Raw genomic sequence first — 13,553 nt, 5'->3', positions numbered from 1 at the left:
AGTGCTCTTGTGGTGAGCACTGGGTGCTAAATAAATGTTGACTATATTGTACTGCTGAAGTAATATGACACTGTAGGTTAACTACTGGAATTTAAATAAACACTGAAAAAATATAAATAAATATCATCTAAATCAGAAAATAAATGGGTGAAGGACCTGAGTGGATATTTCTCCAAAGAAGATATGTAAAAAGGCTGACTGGTACATGAAAAGATGCTCAATCACCATTAGGGGAATGTGAATTAAAACTACAAGAGGGGATCCCTGGGTGGCTCAGCGGTTTGGCGCCTGTCTTTGGCCCAGGACGCGATCCTGGAGTCCCGGGATCGAGTCCCACGTCGGGCTCCCAGCATGGAGCCTGCTTCTCCCTCCTCCTGTGTCTCTGCCTCTCTCTCTCTCATAAAAAAAAAATAAATAAATATTAAAAAAAAATACTACTATGAGAGGGCAGCCCCAGTGGTGCAATGGTTTAGTGCCGCCTGCGCCGCCTGCAGCGTGATCCTGGAGACCCTGGATCGAATCCCACATCAGGCTCTCTGTATGATGCCTGCTTCTCCCTCTGCCTGTGTCTCTGCCTCTCTGTCTAAATAAATAAATAAATAAGTAAATAAGTAAATAAGTAAATAAATATCTTAAAAAAAAAATTGGGATCCCTGGGTGGCGCAGCGGTTTGGCGCCTGCCTTTGGCCCAGGGCGCGATCCTGGAGACCCGGGATCGAATCCCACATCGGGCTCCCGGTGTATGGAGCCTGCTTCTCCCTCTGTCTGTGTCTCTGCCTCTCTCTCTCTCTCACTGTGTGCTTATCATAAATAAAATAAAATTAAAAAAAAAAAAAAAAAAAAAACTACTATGAGAGGTGGGGTGCCTGAGTGGCTCAGTGGTTGAGCGTCTGCCTTGGGCTCAGGGTGTGATCCAGGGATCTGGGATGGAGTCCCACAGCAGGCTCCTTGCAGGAACCCTGCTTCTCCCTCTGCCTATGTCTCTGCCTCTCTCTGTGTCTCTCATGAATAAATAAATTTTAAAAATCTTAAAAAAAAAATACAATGAGAGGGGCGCCTAGGTGGCTCAGTGGTTGAGGGTCTGCCTTTGGCTCAGGGCTTGATCCCAGACTCCCAGGATCAAGTCCCACATTAGGCTCCCTGCACAGAGCCTGCTTCTCCCTCTGCCTGTGTCTCTGCCTCTCTGTGTCTCTCATGAATAAATAAAATCTTAAAAAAAAAAAAACTACAATGAGATACCACCTCATGCCTGTTAGAAATTTCCATCTTCAAAAAGACAAAAAGATAAATAAATTTAAAAAAAAAGACAAAAGATAACAAATGCTGGCATGGATATGTAGAAAAGGGAATTCTTATGTACCATTGGTGGGATTGTAAACTGGAGTAGCCACTATATATAGAGGATCATCAATAATTAAAAATAGAACTACTATATGATCTAGCAATTCCACTTCTGGGAATATATCCAAAGGAAAAAAAATGCTAATTTGAAAAGATATTTGCAACCCCACATTCACTATAGATATATTTGTAATAGTCAAGACATGGTAACTTAAGTGTCCATCAATGAACGAATGAATAGATAAAGTTGTAATGTATATATACAATGGAATATTATTCAGCCATAAAAAAATAAGGAAATCCTACCATTTGCAACAACGTGGGTGGATCCTGAAAACATTATGCTAAGTGAGATTAAGTCAGCGAAAGACAAATACTACATAGTCTCACTTACATGTGTAATCTAAAAAAAAAAACAAAAAACAAATTGGGCAGCCCGGGTGGCTCAGCAGTTTGGTACCACCTTCAGTCCAGGGCATAATCCTGGAGACCTGGGACTGAGTCCCATATCAGGCTCCCTGCGTGGAGCCTGCTTCTCCCTCTGCCTGTGTCTCTGCGTCTTTCTGTGTCTCTCATGAATAAATAAATAAAATCTTAAAAAAATAAATAAATAAAAATTAATAATAAAAAACTCAAATTCATAAAAAAGGAGATCAGACTTGTGGTTACCAGAGGCAGAGGGCCTCGGAGAGAAAGTGGAGGGAGGTGGTCAAAGGTACAAGCCCCCAGCTATAAGTGCTAGGGATATTATGCACAGCACAGTGACTAGAGCTAACATTGCTGTACAGCATATAGAAAAGCTGTTAAGAGTAGATCCTAAATTCTCATCAAAAAGAAAAAACAATTTCCCCCTTTTTTCTTTTTTTTTAATTGTATCTGTATGAGAAGATGGATTTATCTGAGCCTATGGTGGTAATCATTTCATAATATATGCAAATCAAATCATGTAGTATGCCTTAAATTTATACAGTGATATTTATCAGTTATTTCTCAATAAAACTGGAAAGAGTAATAAAGTCAGAATCTATTACTAGATACATGATGAGATTTTCAAAATATTTTACTAGAGAAACACAAAGTAGTAATTTAGAAATTATAATCTATTGGATTGGCCAAATTATTAGAAATTATTAGAAACAGAGGCAGGGATACAGAAAAACTGATATTCTTGTATTGTATTATAGAAGGACATATCTAATCTAGAAAATAATGTGGTCATACTCCATCAAATAAAATATTATAACCCAATTATAGGCAATCCTATTACTCTTTCCAAAGAAATTCTCATCCCCAAAGAATAGTTCATGAAGAAATTTATTACAATACTAATTGTAATAGTGGGAAGCTGGGCAAGTAAAATGTGATATATATCCAAAGTATGGAAGGATATGCATCAGTTAGGAGCAATGAATTTTTCTAAAAAACACTTTGCAACATGAATCAATTTGGTGCTAAGAGGAAAAAAATAAACTGAGTAGGACATACAGCATAGTACCATTTCTACAAATTAAAAAGTATCAACAATTTAAATTTTACAAATACCCTACAAATTCAAGGATAGATAGCAAGCATATCAACTACATGAGAGCAGTTACCTCTAAGGATAACAACAAACATGAGGAGTGAGAGTTAAAAGGGAAAAACAAAAAAACAAAATGGGGGGTTAAATACATTATGATAAAATTAAATAAAAACTAAGGAATACAATCAACTCAATTTCCTGTTAACAAAGTACAACTTTTTGTAAAATGTCAAAGTAAATTAGTTAGAAAGATCAACTCAGTGTTGTATTACACTAGCCAAAAAAAAAGAAAATGTCAGAACACATAACTACTAGTGTCCTATTTAGCAAAAAGCTGCCTCCTACATGTAGTAATGGTACCCTCAAAGTTGACAGAGGAGAGGCATGGGAGATAATAAAGGAAGGCTATCTCTAAATGGCAATTCTGAAACACTCAGGGAAAGAGAGAAAATGAAAAACAACTTACAAGAATATGTCCCACAGTAATTTTTTAAAATGGTGAAACATGGGGATCCCTGGGTGGCGCAGCGGTTTGGCGCCTGCCTTTGGCCCAGGGCACGATCCGGGAGACCCTGGATCGAATCCCACGTCGGGCTCCCGGTGCATGGAGCCTGCTTCTCCCTCTGCCTGTGTCTCTGCCTCTCTCTCTCTCTCTGTGTGACTATCATAAATAAATAAATAAAAATTAAAAAGAAAAAATAAAATAAAAAATAAAATAAAATGGTGAAACAATTAGTTTCTGAATGTGTAAGAAAAGGATTGAAGACCTTGATATGATGAAAGTAAAAAGAATAAAAATGCTAGAGAAAGGGAGAAGAAGCATAAAGCAGGATCCTAGATCCAAAGTACCAGTAATTACAGCACATTCCCTCCTACAAAGATAAAGACACTAATCCAGGAAGAGGCCTTGTGTGGGGAGGGCCTTCAGATGTCCAGGGGAGTAGACCAACTAGTTACCAAAGCAGCACATCAACAGTGCTTCACAGCTGAAGCCTCTGCCAGTCCAGGGGAGGTTCACTCACACTGCTTCCCCCTCTCCTGGTTTTTTCCTACTCACCATGATGACTGTGACTGCAGATGTCACCAGCCAGCATACGTAGCACCTCTTGCTCCAAGTTGAAAATGACTTCTGGTTTGGGAACTTGACACCCTATTAACAGGAAATGGTAGAAGACTTGGTTTCAGAGGCCATTCAGTGAGACATTCATTTACTTTTCAGAAAAGTTCATGCAGAACAAAGGTATATTTCATAATACCCCAAAGGGATAATTTTTTTCCCAAAGGGATAATTAATAACATAGGACAAAATGACAAAACTATTACACATTTCAGATGTCCTGCAGTCTTTAGAACTCCCACATACCTCAGAAATCCCAAATAATTAAAAAAAATTCCACTGAGAATGAAAATATACTCAAACAGCCCAGCCTTATTCCCAGTGGAGCTGTGCTTACCCACTGAGATCAAGTTGAAATAGTTTTCCAGCATTACATCCCTGTATAGGCTTTTCTGAGCAAGGTCCAATTGTTGCCATTCCTCCCTGCTGAAGTCTACTGTTACATCCTTGAATGACACTGATCCCTGAAAAACACATTCCTATTCAATGTGAAGGATGAGGATTGAAGAATGGAAATAAGATATTTAGGAACTTACTTTTAATGATTTTTAACATATTACAACAAATAAGGTCCTCACTAAACACATATTATTATTTTGAAGGAAAAAATAAATCATTAAAAATATGCCATTCTTTCTGTGGTACTGATGATATTCTGGGTAGTTTTGGTCTTGTTTTCACTGGTGTGCTGGTTTCAAAGAAATAAGCTGTGAAAATTCATAACTGTAAATCTATGATTTGTGCATTTTCTAGGCCATGTCATTAACACTTTGTGTGAACAATAAAATATATTCTGCCATTCATTTTGAATAAGTCCATTCTTTCTTTAAAAAAGATTTTAGGGCAGCCCTGGTGGCACAGCGGTACGCCGCCTGCAGCCCAGGGTGTGATCCTGGAGACCCGGGATCGAGTCCCACATCAGGCTCTCTGTATGGTGCCTGCTTCTCCCTCTGCCTGTGTCTCTGCCTCTCTCTCTCTCTCTGTCTCTACGAATAAATAAATAATCTTTTAAAAAATAAATAAATAAAATAAAATAAAAAAGATTTTAAAAAAGGTTTTTTCTCCCAAAACAGTGTGGTACTAGCATAAAGAGAAACATATACATCAATGGAATGTAACTGAGAATCCACATGTAAACCCTCATATTCATAGTCAATTGATGTTTAACAAGGGTGTCAGAACAATTTAAAATTAAAAAAAAAAAAGTTTTTAACAAACAGTGCTGGGACAAGTGGATATCCACAGGTAAAAGGATGAAGTTGGACCACTACTTCATATCATAAAAAAATTAGCTTAGGGCTCAGCCATCTGGGTGGCTCAGTCAGTTAAGTATCTGCCTTCGGCTCAGGTCATGTCCTGCTTTCTGCTCAGTGGGGAACCTGTTGCTCCCTCTCCTCCCGGCTTGTGCTCTGTCACTATCTTTGACTTTGGCTCTCATATAAATAAGTAAAATCTTAAAAAAAAATTAGCTCAAAGTGGATCAAAGGCCTAAATGTTCTCATCTTTAGCCAAATTTTTTTTTCTTTAGCCAAATTTACAATTAAATAAAAGAGTAAATCTTTTTGACACTGGATTTGACAATAACTCCTTAGACATAAAAATCAAAAGCACAAGCAAAGAAAAAAAAAATAAACTGGACTTCATTAAAATTAAAACCTTTAAAAAAAATTAAAACCTTTGTGCTTAAAAAGACTATCATGAAAAGAGTGAAAGGACAACCCAAAAACTGGGATATGAGTTTTATAAATTATATGTCCAAAAGGGACTTGTATCTAGACTATATAAAGAACTCTTATAACTCAATAAAAAATAAATAATCCAATTAAAATGGGTAAAGGATCTGAATATACATTTCTTCAAAGATATGCAAATGGCCAAAATGCACATGGAAATATCCTCAATATCTTTAGTCATAAGGGATACAGAAATCCAAATTCATTGAAGTGACTATAATAAAAAAGATGCTCAAATTCATTGAGGTGACTATAATAAAAAAGATGCTCAATATTGTTTGTCATCAGGGAAAAATACCCCCTAGGATGGCTTCAATAAAAATTACATAATAATAAACATCAGTGAGGAAGTAGAAAAACTGGAATCTTCATGTGCCGATGGTAAAAATGTAAAATGGAACGCCACTTTGCACAACAGTGGCAATTCCTCAAAAAGTTAAACAGAGTTATAATATGACCCAAGAGATCCACTTCTAGGCATATACCCTATAGAAATGAAAACATCTGTCCACATAAAGCTTGCACATGAATGTTCATAATAGCATTATTCATAATATTAAAAAATAGAACAACCTAATGTCTGTGAACTAATTATGGCTAAAAAGAAATGTGCTATATCCATACAACAGAATGTCATTCAGCCATAAAAAGGAATGAAGTACTGATATATGCTACAGTGTGGACGAATCTTGAAGTAAAAGTCACAAAAAGCCAGATATTCTATGATTCCATTAATATAAAATGTTTAGAACAGGAGTACTTATTATTATAGAAATATTAGTAACTGTCTAGGGATAGGAGGAAGGGGAGGTTAGCGGAAATATTCTAAAACTGATGTTGGTTACACAACTCTGTGAATATACTAAAAACCAATGAACATATACTTTAAATGGACGAACTGTATGGTATATAAAAAGGGCTCTTTGAGGCACTGCCATCTCCAGATGGGACACAAGAGCTTTTGGGAGTCCGGTGTTTCTTCCAAGCATAACTATAAATGCCAGATGAATACTGAAATCATCTGTTTTAAAGTACAAGAAAGCTATTAGGGGCTAAGACTCTGGAGAGAACATTAAAAATTTAAGCTGATGTATGTAGCCACTTTTATACAGGAAGTATTTATCAATTCTAGGTGTTAGCAAAGATAAGAATCCACCTTTGAACCAGTAGAAGGCTGTAGCTGGATGATAGAGAAACCAGGACTCAAACACACACCAGTTTTCCCCTTGAGACATCTGCCAAATTCTAGGGCTACATGGGCAAAAGACTAAAAACCAGATAGCATCTGAAAAAGCAAAGCAAAATTTCAGTAGTCTGGAAAGAAAACATAGTTGGGCATCTGCCAGGAGGGTGTACAAAGGACAAACCGGGCTCTCAGCAGAAAATCCTGGATGGTCAAGATGAACCAGAGGTTAAGGCTTCAACTCAGCCTTGATCCAACACTGTGCCTGACTGGATAAAGGTGCCAAGAAAAAGATGAATCCTCTGTTGAGAAAAATTACCATCATCCAGATCCTTTACAATGCTTCATACCCTGTTTCTCTCTCTCTCTCTCTCTCTCTCTCTCTCACACACACACACACACACACTCTCTCTCTCTCTCTCACTCTCCTAGGTATACCAAAGATAGGTTTAAATGGCCAAAATCAGGTAAAAAAAATATTCAATAAAAATGGTCCAACAGGCAACTGGAGATAGATAAAAAGATGGAGAATTTCATCAAAGAATTAGGATTTATAATATAGAATCAAGGGACGCCTGGGTGGCTTAGCAGTTGAGCATATTGTTTTCAGCTCGGAGCGTGATCCCAGGGTCCCAGGATCAAGTCCTACATTAGGCTCCCTGCATGAAGCCTGCTTCTCCCTCTGCCTATGTATCTGCCCACCCCCATCTCTCTCTCTCTCATGAATAAATAAAATCTTAAAAAAAAAAAAAACAGAATCAAATGAAAATTCAAGTTAAAACATTTAATACATTAAATCAAGAACTGAGATAGGTATAACAGCAGAATACAGAATTAATAAAATAGAAGACAAGAAAATGGAAGCTATCCAAACTGAATCACAGAGATTTTTTTAATGAAAATAAACACAAAATCATGTGACATGTGTCAAATATATGACACAGTGAAAAGGAATAATATATTGTAGTCTGAAAAGACTAGGGGGGAGAGTGTGAGGCAAAAGCAGTATTTGAGAGTATCAGTGAACAACATCAACCCAAAGATTCAAGAAGCTCCTCAAATCCAACTTTATAAAACTGTAAATACTGACTGCAAAAAAACAGTAATAGTAATATCTAGCAATTTTTAAAACATAGTAGAATTTAAATGCATGAAAATACTAATGCAAAAGTGAGATAGTAAATGAAATTAAGGTGATTTAGAATCCTAGAATTATTGAGAAAGGAGTATACATAATAATGTGTTAAAGAGGGATGCCTGGGTGGCTCAATGGTTGAGCATCTGCCTTTGGCTCAGGTTGTGATCCTGAGACACAGGGATCGAGTCGCATATAGGGCAGCGAGTCTGCCTCTCCCTCTGCCTATGTCTCTGCCTCTCTTTCTGTGTCTTTCATGAATAAATATATCTTAAAAAAAATAATGATTTAAAGATGAATATTATATCTATGCTAACAAATAAAAGAATGTATATAATGAGCAAGTTAACTAAGGAAAAGTAGAATTTTGAATAACTTAAAAGAAGATCAAGAAAGGAATGGGGAAATAATATTAAATTAATGGTTCAAATGCAAAACTAATAATAAGTATATATAAATGCAAGTATATCAGCCATTACATTAAACATAAATGTACTAAACATTCAAGATAAAGCAAAGATTGAATAAATCCCACTTAATCATGGTGAATGAGCCCTTGAGTGTATTGTTGAATGCAATTTGGTAATATTTTGCTGAGGATTTCTGCATCTATGTTCATCAAAGTTATTGGCCTAAAGTTTTCCTTTTTGTAGTGTCTTTGGTTTTAGTAGCAAGGTAATGCTGTCCTTTTAGGATGTGTTTGGAAGCTTTCCTTCCTCTTCTGTTTTTTGGTATAGTTGGAGAAGAGTAGGTATTAACTCTTTTAAATGTTTGCTAGAATTCACATGTGGTCCCAGATTTTTGTCTCTTGGGAGTTTTTTTCATTATCAGTTCAATTTCATTACTAGTAATTGAAATTTTACTGTTTTAGATTTCAGGGGCAAGACAAGGCTATTCACTTTCACCACTTCTATTCAACATAGTATGGAAGTCCAGGACATAGCAATTAGAAAGAAAAAAGAAAAGGCATCCAAACGATAAGGAAGAAATAAAACTGTCACTATTTGCAGATGACATGGTACTATACATAGAAAACCCTAAAGACTCCACCAAAAAAAATATTAGAAATAAATTCAGTAAAGCAGGTACAAAATTAATATACAAAAAGTACAGATATTGGTTATGTTTCTCTACACTAACAACTATCAGAAAGAAAAATTAATGGGCAGCCCCGGTGGCTCAGCGGTTTAGCGCCACTTTCAGCCCAAGGCCTGATCCTGGAGACCTGGGATCGAAACCTGCGTCAAGCTCCCTACATGGAGCCTGCTTCTCCCTCTGCCTGTGTCTCTGCCTCTCTCTCTCTCCGTGTCTCTCATGAATAAATAAAATCTAGAAAGAAAGAAAGAAAGAAAGAAAGAAAGAAAGAAAGAAAGAAAGAGAAAGATAAAGAAATTACTTACAATTGCATCAAAAAGAATAAAATGTCTAAAAAAATGAATAAAATGTCTAGGAATAGGAATAAACTTAACAGAAGAAGTGAAAGACCTGTACCCTGAAAACTATAGAACATTGATGAAAGAAAGACACTGAAGACAACACAAATAGAAAAACATACCATGCTCATGGATTGGAAGAATATTGTTCAAATTCCATATTACCCAAAGCAATCAGTAGATTCAATGTAATTTCTATTAAAATGTCAAAAGTATTTTTCACAGATCTACAATAAGACCAAAATTTTTATGGAACCACAAAATATCCTGAATAGTAAAAGCAATCAAAGAACGAAGGTGGGAGGTATTACAATCCAATATTTTAAGAGATACTACAAATCTGTAGTAATCAAAACAGTTCAATAGTAGCACAAAAATAGACACATAGGTCAATGAAACAGAAAGAGAACCCAGAAATAAACCCATGATTATATGGTTAATTAATCTATAACAAAAGGGACAAGAATATACAATAGGGAAAAGCCAGTCTCTTCAATAAACAGTGTTGGAAAAACAGGACAGCTACATGCAAAAGAATGAAACTGGACCATACTCTTACACCATACACAAAAACAAATTCAAAATGTATTAAAGACCTGAATGTGAGACCTTAAACCATAAAACTCCTAGAAGAGAACATAGGCAATAATCTTTTTGACAATGGCTTTACCAACACTTTAGATATGTCTCCTTAGGCAAAGGAAACAAAAGCAAAAATAAACTATTAGGACTACAACAAAATAAAAAAGTTCTACACAGGGAAGGAAAGATCAACAAAATGAAAAGGTAACCTAGTGAATGAGAGAAGATATTTGCAAACGGTATATCCAATAAGGGGTTAATATCCAAAATATATAAAGAACTTAGACAACTCAACACCAAAAAAACCCAAATAATGATTAAAAATAGAGGACCGGAATACACATTTTTCCAAAAAAGATATACATAGTCAACAGCATAAAAAAAAGGTCAACATAACTAATCATGAGGGAAATAAAAACCAAAACTATAATGACTTATCATCTCATACCTGTCAGAATGGCTAGTATCAAAAAGAAGAAATAACAAGTGTTGATGAGGATGTGCACTGTTGGTGAGAATGCAAACTGATGGAGCCACTCCAGGAAACAGTATGGGGGCAGCCCAGGTGGCTCGGGGGTTTAGCACTCCCCTCAGCCCAGGGCATGATCGTGGAGACCCGGGATCAAGTCCCACGTCAGGCTCCCTGCATGGAGCCTGCTTCTCCCTCTGCCTGTGTCTCTGCCTCTCTATCTCTCTGTGTCTCTCATGAATAAACAAACAGAATCTTTAAAGAAAAGAAAAAGAAAACAGTATGGAGGTTCCTCAAAAGAATAAAAACAGGAATACCATATAATCCAGTCACCCACTGAGTATTTACCCAAAGAAAACAAAAACACTAATTCAGAAAGATACATGTACCCCTATGTTTACTGCAGCATTATTTACAACAGTCAAGTTAGAGATGCAATCCCAGTGTCCATATCGATAAATGAATGAGTAAAGATGTAGTGGGGCACCTGGGTGGCTTAGTAAGTTGAGCTTTCGACTTTTGGTTTCAGCTTGGGTCATGACCTCAGTGTCATGAGATTGAGCCCTGTGTTGGGCTCCCTGGTCAGCAGGGAGTCTGCTTGGGAATTTCCTTCTCCCTCTCTTTCTGCCCCTCCCCAGGCTCACACATATTCTCTCTATATATAAAAAATAAATGAACATGGGAATCCATGGGTGGCTCAGCAGTTTAGCACCTGCCTTGGACTCAGAGTGTGATCCTAGAGTCCTGGGATCGAGTCCCACATCGGGCTCCCTGCATGGAGCCTGCTTCTCCCTCTGCCTGTGTCTCTGCCTCTCTCTCTGTCTCTCATGAATAAATAAATAAAATCTTTAAAAAATAAATAAATGAAAAAAGTCTTTTAAAAACTTGTTAAAAAATATATATATATATAATATAACATATAATGGAATATCACTCAGAAACCAAAAAGAATAAGATCTTGCCATTTGTGACAACATGGATGGACCTAGAGGGTATTCTACTAAGTGAAACAAGTCAGAGAAAAACAAATACCATTTGCAATCTAAAAAACAAAACAAAGCAGAAATAAACCCATAAATACGGAGAACTAATGGTTGACAGAGGGTAGGGGTAGAATGGGTGAAGGGGGGTGGGAGGTACAGACTTCCAGTTATGGAATGAGTAAGTCATGAGGATAAAAAGTACAGCATAGGGAATAGAGCCAATAGTATCATGACAGCGTTATATGGTGACAGATGGTAGCTACATTTGTGGTAAGCATACCACAATGTATAGCCTTGTCAAATCACTGTGTTGTACAGCTGAAGCCAATGTAATATTGTGTGTCAATAAAAAAATAAAATAACGCATGCTTGGGTGGCTCCACGGTTGAGCACCTGCCTTTGGCCCAGGGCATCATCCTGGAGTCCAGGATCGAGTCCTGCATTGGGCTACCTGCATGGAGTCTGCTTCTCCCTCTGTCTGGTCTCTCTCTCTCTCTCTCTCTCTGTCTCTCATGAGTAAATAAATAAAATGTTTAAAAAATAAAATAAAATAAAATAAAATAAAATAAAATAAAATAAAATAAAATAAAATCAAAGATTGAGACTTCTCGTTCTTAGAAATAAATAAAAGGAGTACGTGCTATTTTTCCTGCTATTTACCCAAAACCTAGAAAAAAACATAAAACATTTATCCACATCCTTGGTTTCCTCTCGACAGCTTTCTTGACAGTGAAACTAATTTTGGCATCTTTTGGAATCTTGATAGCCTGAAAATTGCCCAAGTCATCAAGTCTGGTTCCTTTTTTGTTTAACAGCTGTCTTCTCAATCCATCTTAACAGTCACCTATCACTATAATCAGGAAGAAGAAACTTGGCTACATCTTTAATCTTTTGCTTGGAAATCTCTTCAGAGAAAAATCCACGTTCACTACTATAAATGTTTTCCACATAACTCCAGGACAAACACATCTAGGCTTTCTGCCACTGCACAACAGAGTTGTGACATGTTTCCAGTGACATGCTCCTCAGTTCCTTGCAGCCATCACCAGCAGCACCTGGAATACTCACTTCTACCAAGAATTTGTTTATAACACTTTAGGTATTCTCTAAAACAACACAGGTTTCTCCTACTGTGCTCCTCACCTCTTTCTGAGTCCTCCAGCAGAGTGGTTAACATATTTCTACTACCAGTCCATTTAGGGAAGCCTAGGCTCTTGCTATCCTGTTCTTCAAAATTCTTACAGTTTCTGCCCACTACTGAATTCCAAATCTACTTCCTAATCTACTTCCACATTTTTAGGTGTTTATTACAGTAGCAACCCACTACCAGGGACCAAAATCTGCAATGGTTTCCTACTGCTGCAGCAATATACCACAAATTTAAAACAACACAAATTTATTATCTCATGGTTTTGAAGGCCAGAAGTTCAATATGGATCTTACTGGGCTAAAATCAAGATGTTGGGATCCCTGGGTGGCGCAGCGGTTTGGCGCCTGCCTTTGGCCCAGGGCGCGATCCTGGAGACCCGGGATCGAATCCCACGTCGGGCTCCTGGTGCATGGAGCCTGCTTCTCCCTCTGCCTATGTCTCTGCCTCTCTCTCTCTCTCTCTCTCTCTCTCTGTGTGACTATCATAATAAATTAAAAATAAATAAATAAATAAATAAAATAAAATAAATAAAATAAAATAAATAAAATAAAATAATAAAATAAAATAAATATAAAATAAAATAAATATAAAATAAATAAAATAAATAAAATAAAATAAAATAAAACAAAACAAAACAAAATAAAATAAAATAAAATCAAGATGTTTGCAGTGCTCATTCCTCCTGGACACTCAAAGGGAGAATTCGTTTCCTTGACCTACACAACTTCTAGGGGCTCATGGCCTCGTCCTCTATCTTCAAAGCCAGCCAAGTGTCATCTTCCAATCTCTCCCTGCCTCCTGCCTCCCTCTCTCACTTATAAGGACCCATGTGACTACACAGGGCCCACCCAGAAAACCCAGTATAATCTCCCTAATTAAAAATCCTTAATTTAGGGATGCCTGGG

At 36.9% G+C, this 13,553-nt stretch overlaps 1 protein-coding gene across 10 annotated transcripts in view; it reads right to left on the bottom strand.

The window, feature by feature from the left end:
- The window catches only part of ZNF484 (zinc finger protein 484), a 44,988-nt gene that overhangs the window by 19,174 nt on the left and 12,261 nt on the right, over window positions 1–13,553 (bottom strand). For 5 of the 10 annotated variants that reach the window (XM_072842634.1, XM_072842633.1, XM_072842632.1 and 2 more), the window contains 2 exons: window positions 4,318–4,444; window positions 3,921–4,013 (listed from right to left, as the gene is read on the bottom strand). In XM_072842634.1, the coding sequence (XP_072698735.1) occupies window positions 3,921–4,013; window positions 4,318–4,444 (220 nt within the window). Of the gene's footprint in view, window positions 1–3,920; window positions 4,014–4,317; window positions 4,460–13,553 lie in introns of those variants that run through there. The other 5 variants (XM_072842638.1, XM_072842639.1, XM_072842640.1 and 2 more) reach the window with 2 other exon arrangements.

The sequence above is a fragment of the Canis lupus genome, chromosome 1 (assembly GCF_048164855.1).
Source record: "Canis lupus baileyi chromosome 1, mCanLup2.hap1, whole genome shotgun sequence".
Taxonomy (NCBI): Eukaryota; Metazoa; Chordata; class Mammalia; order Carnivora; family Canidae; genus Canis; species Canis lupus.
This window is presented reverse-complemented; position numbering and strand designations above follow the sequence as displayed.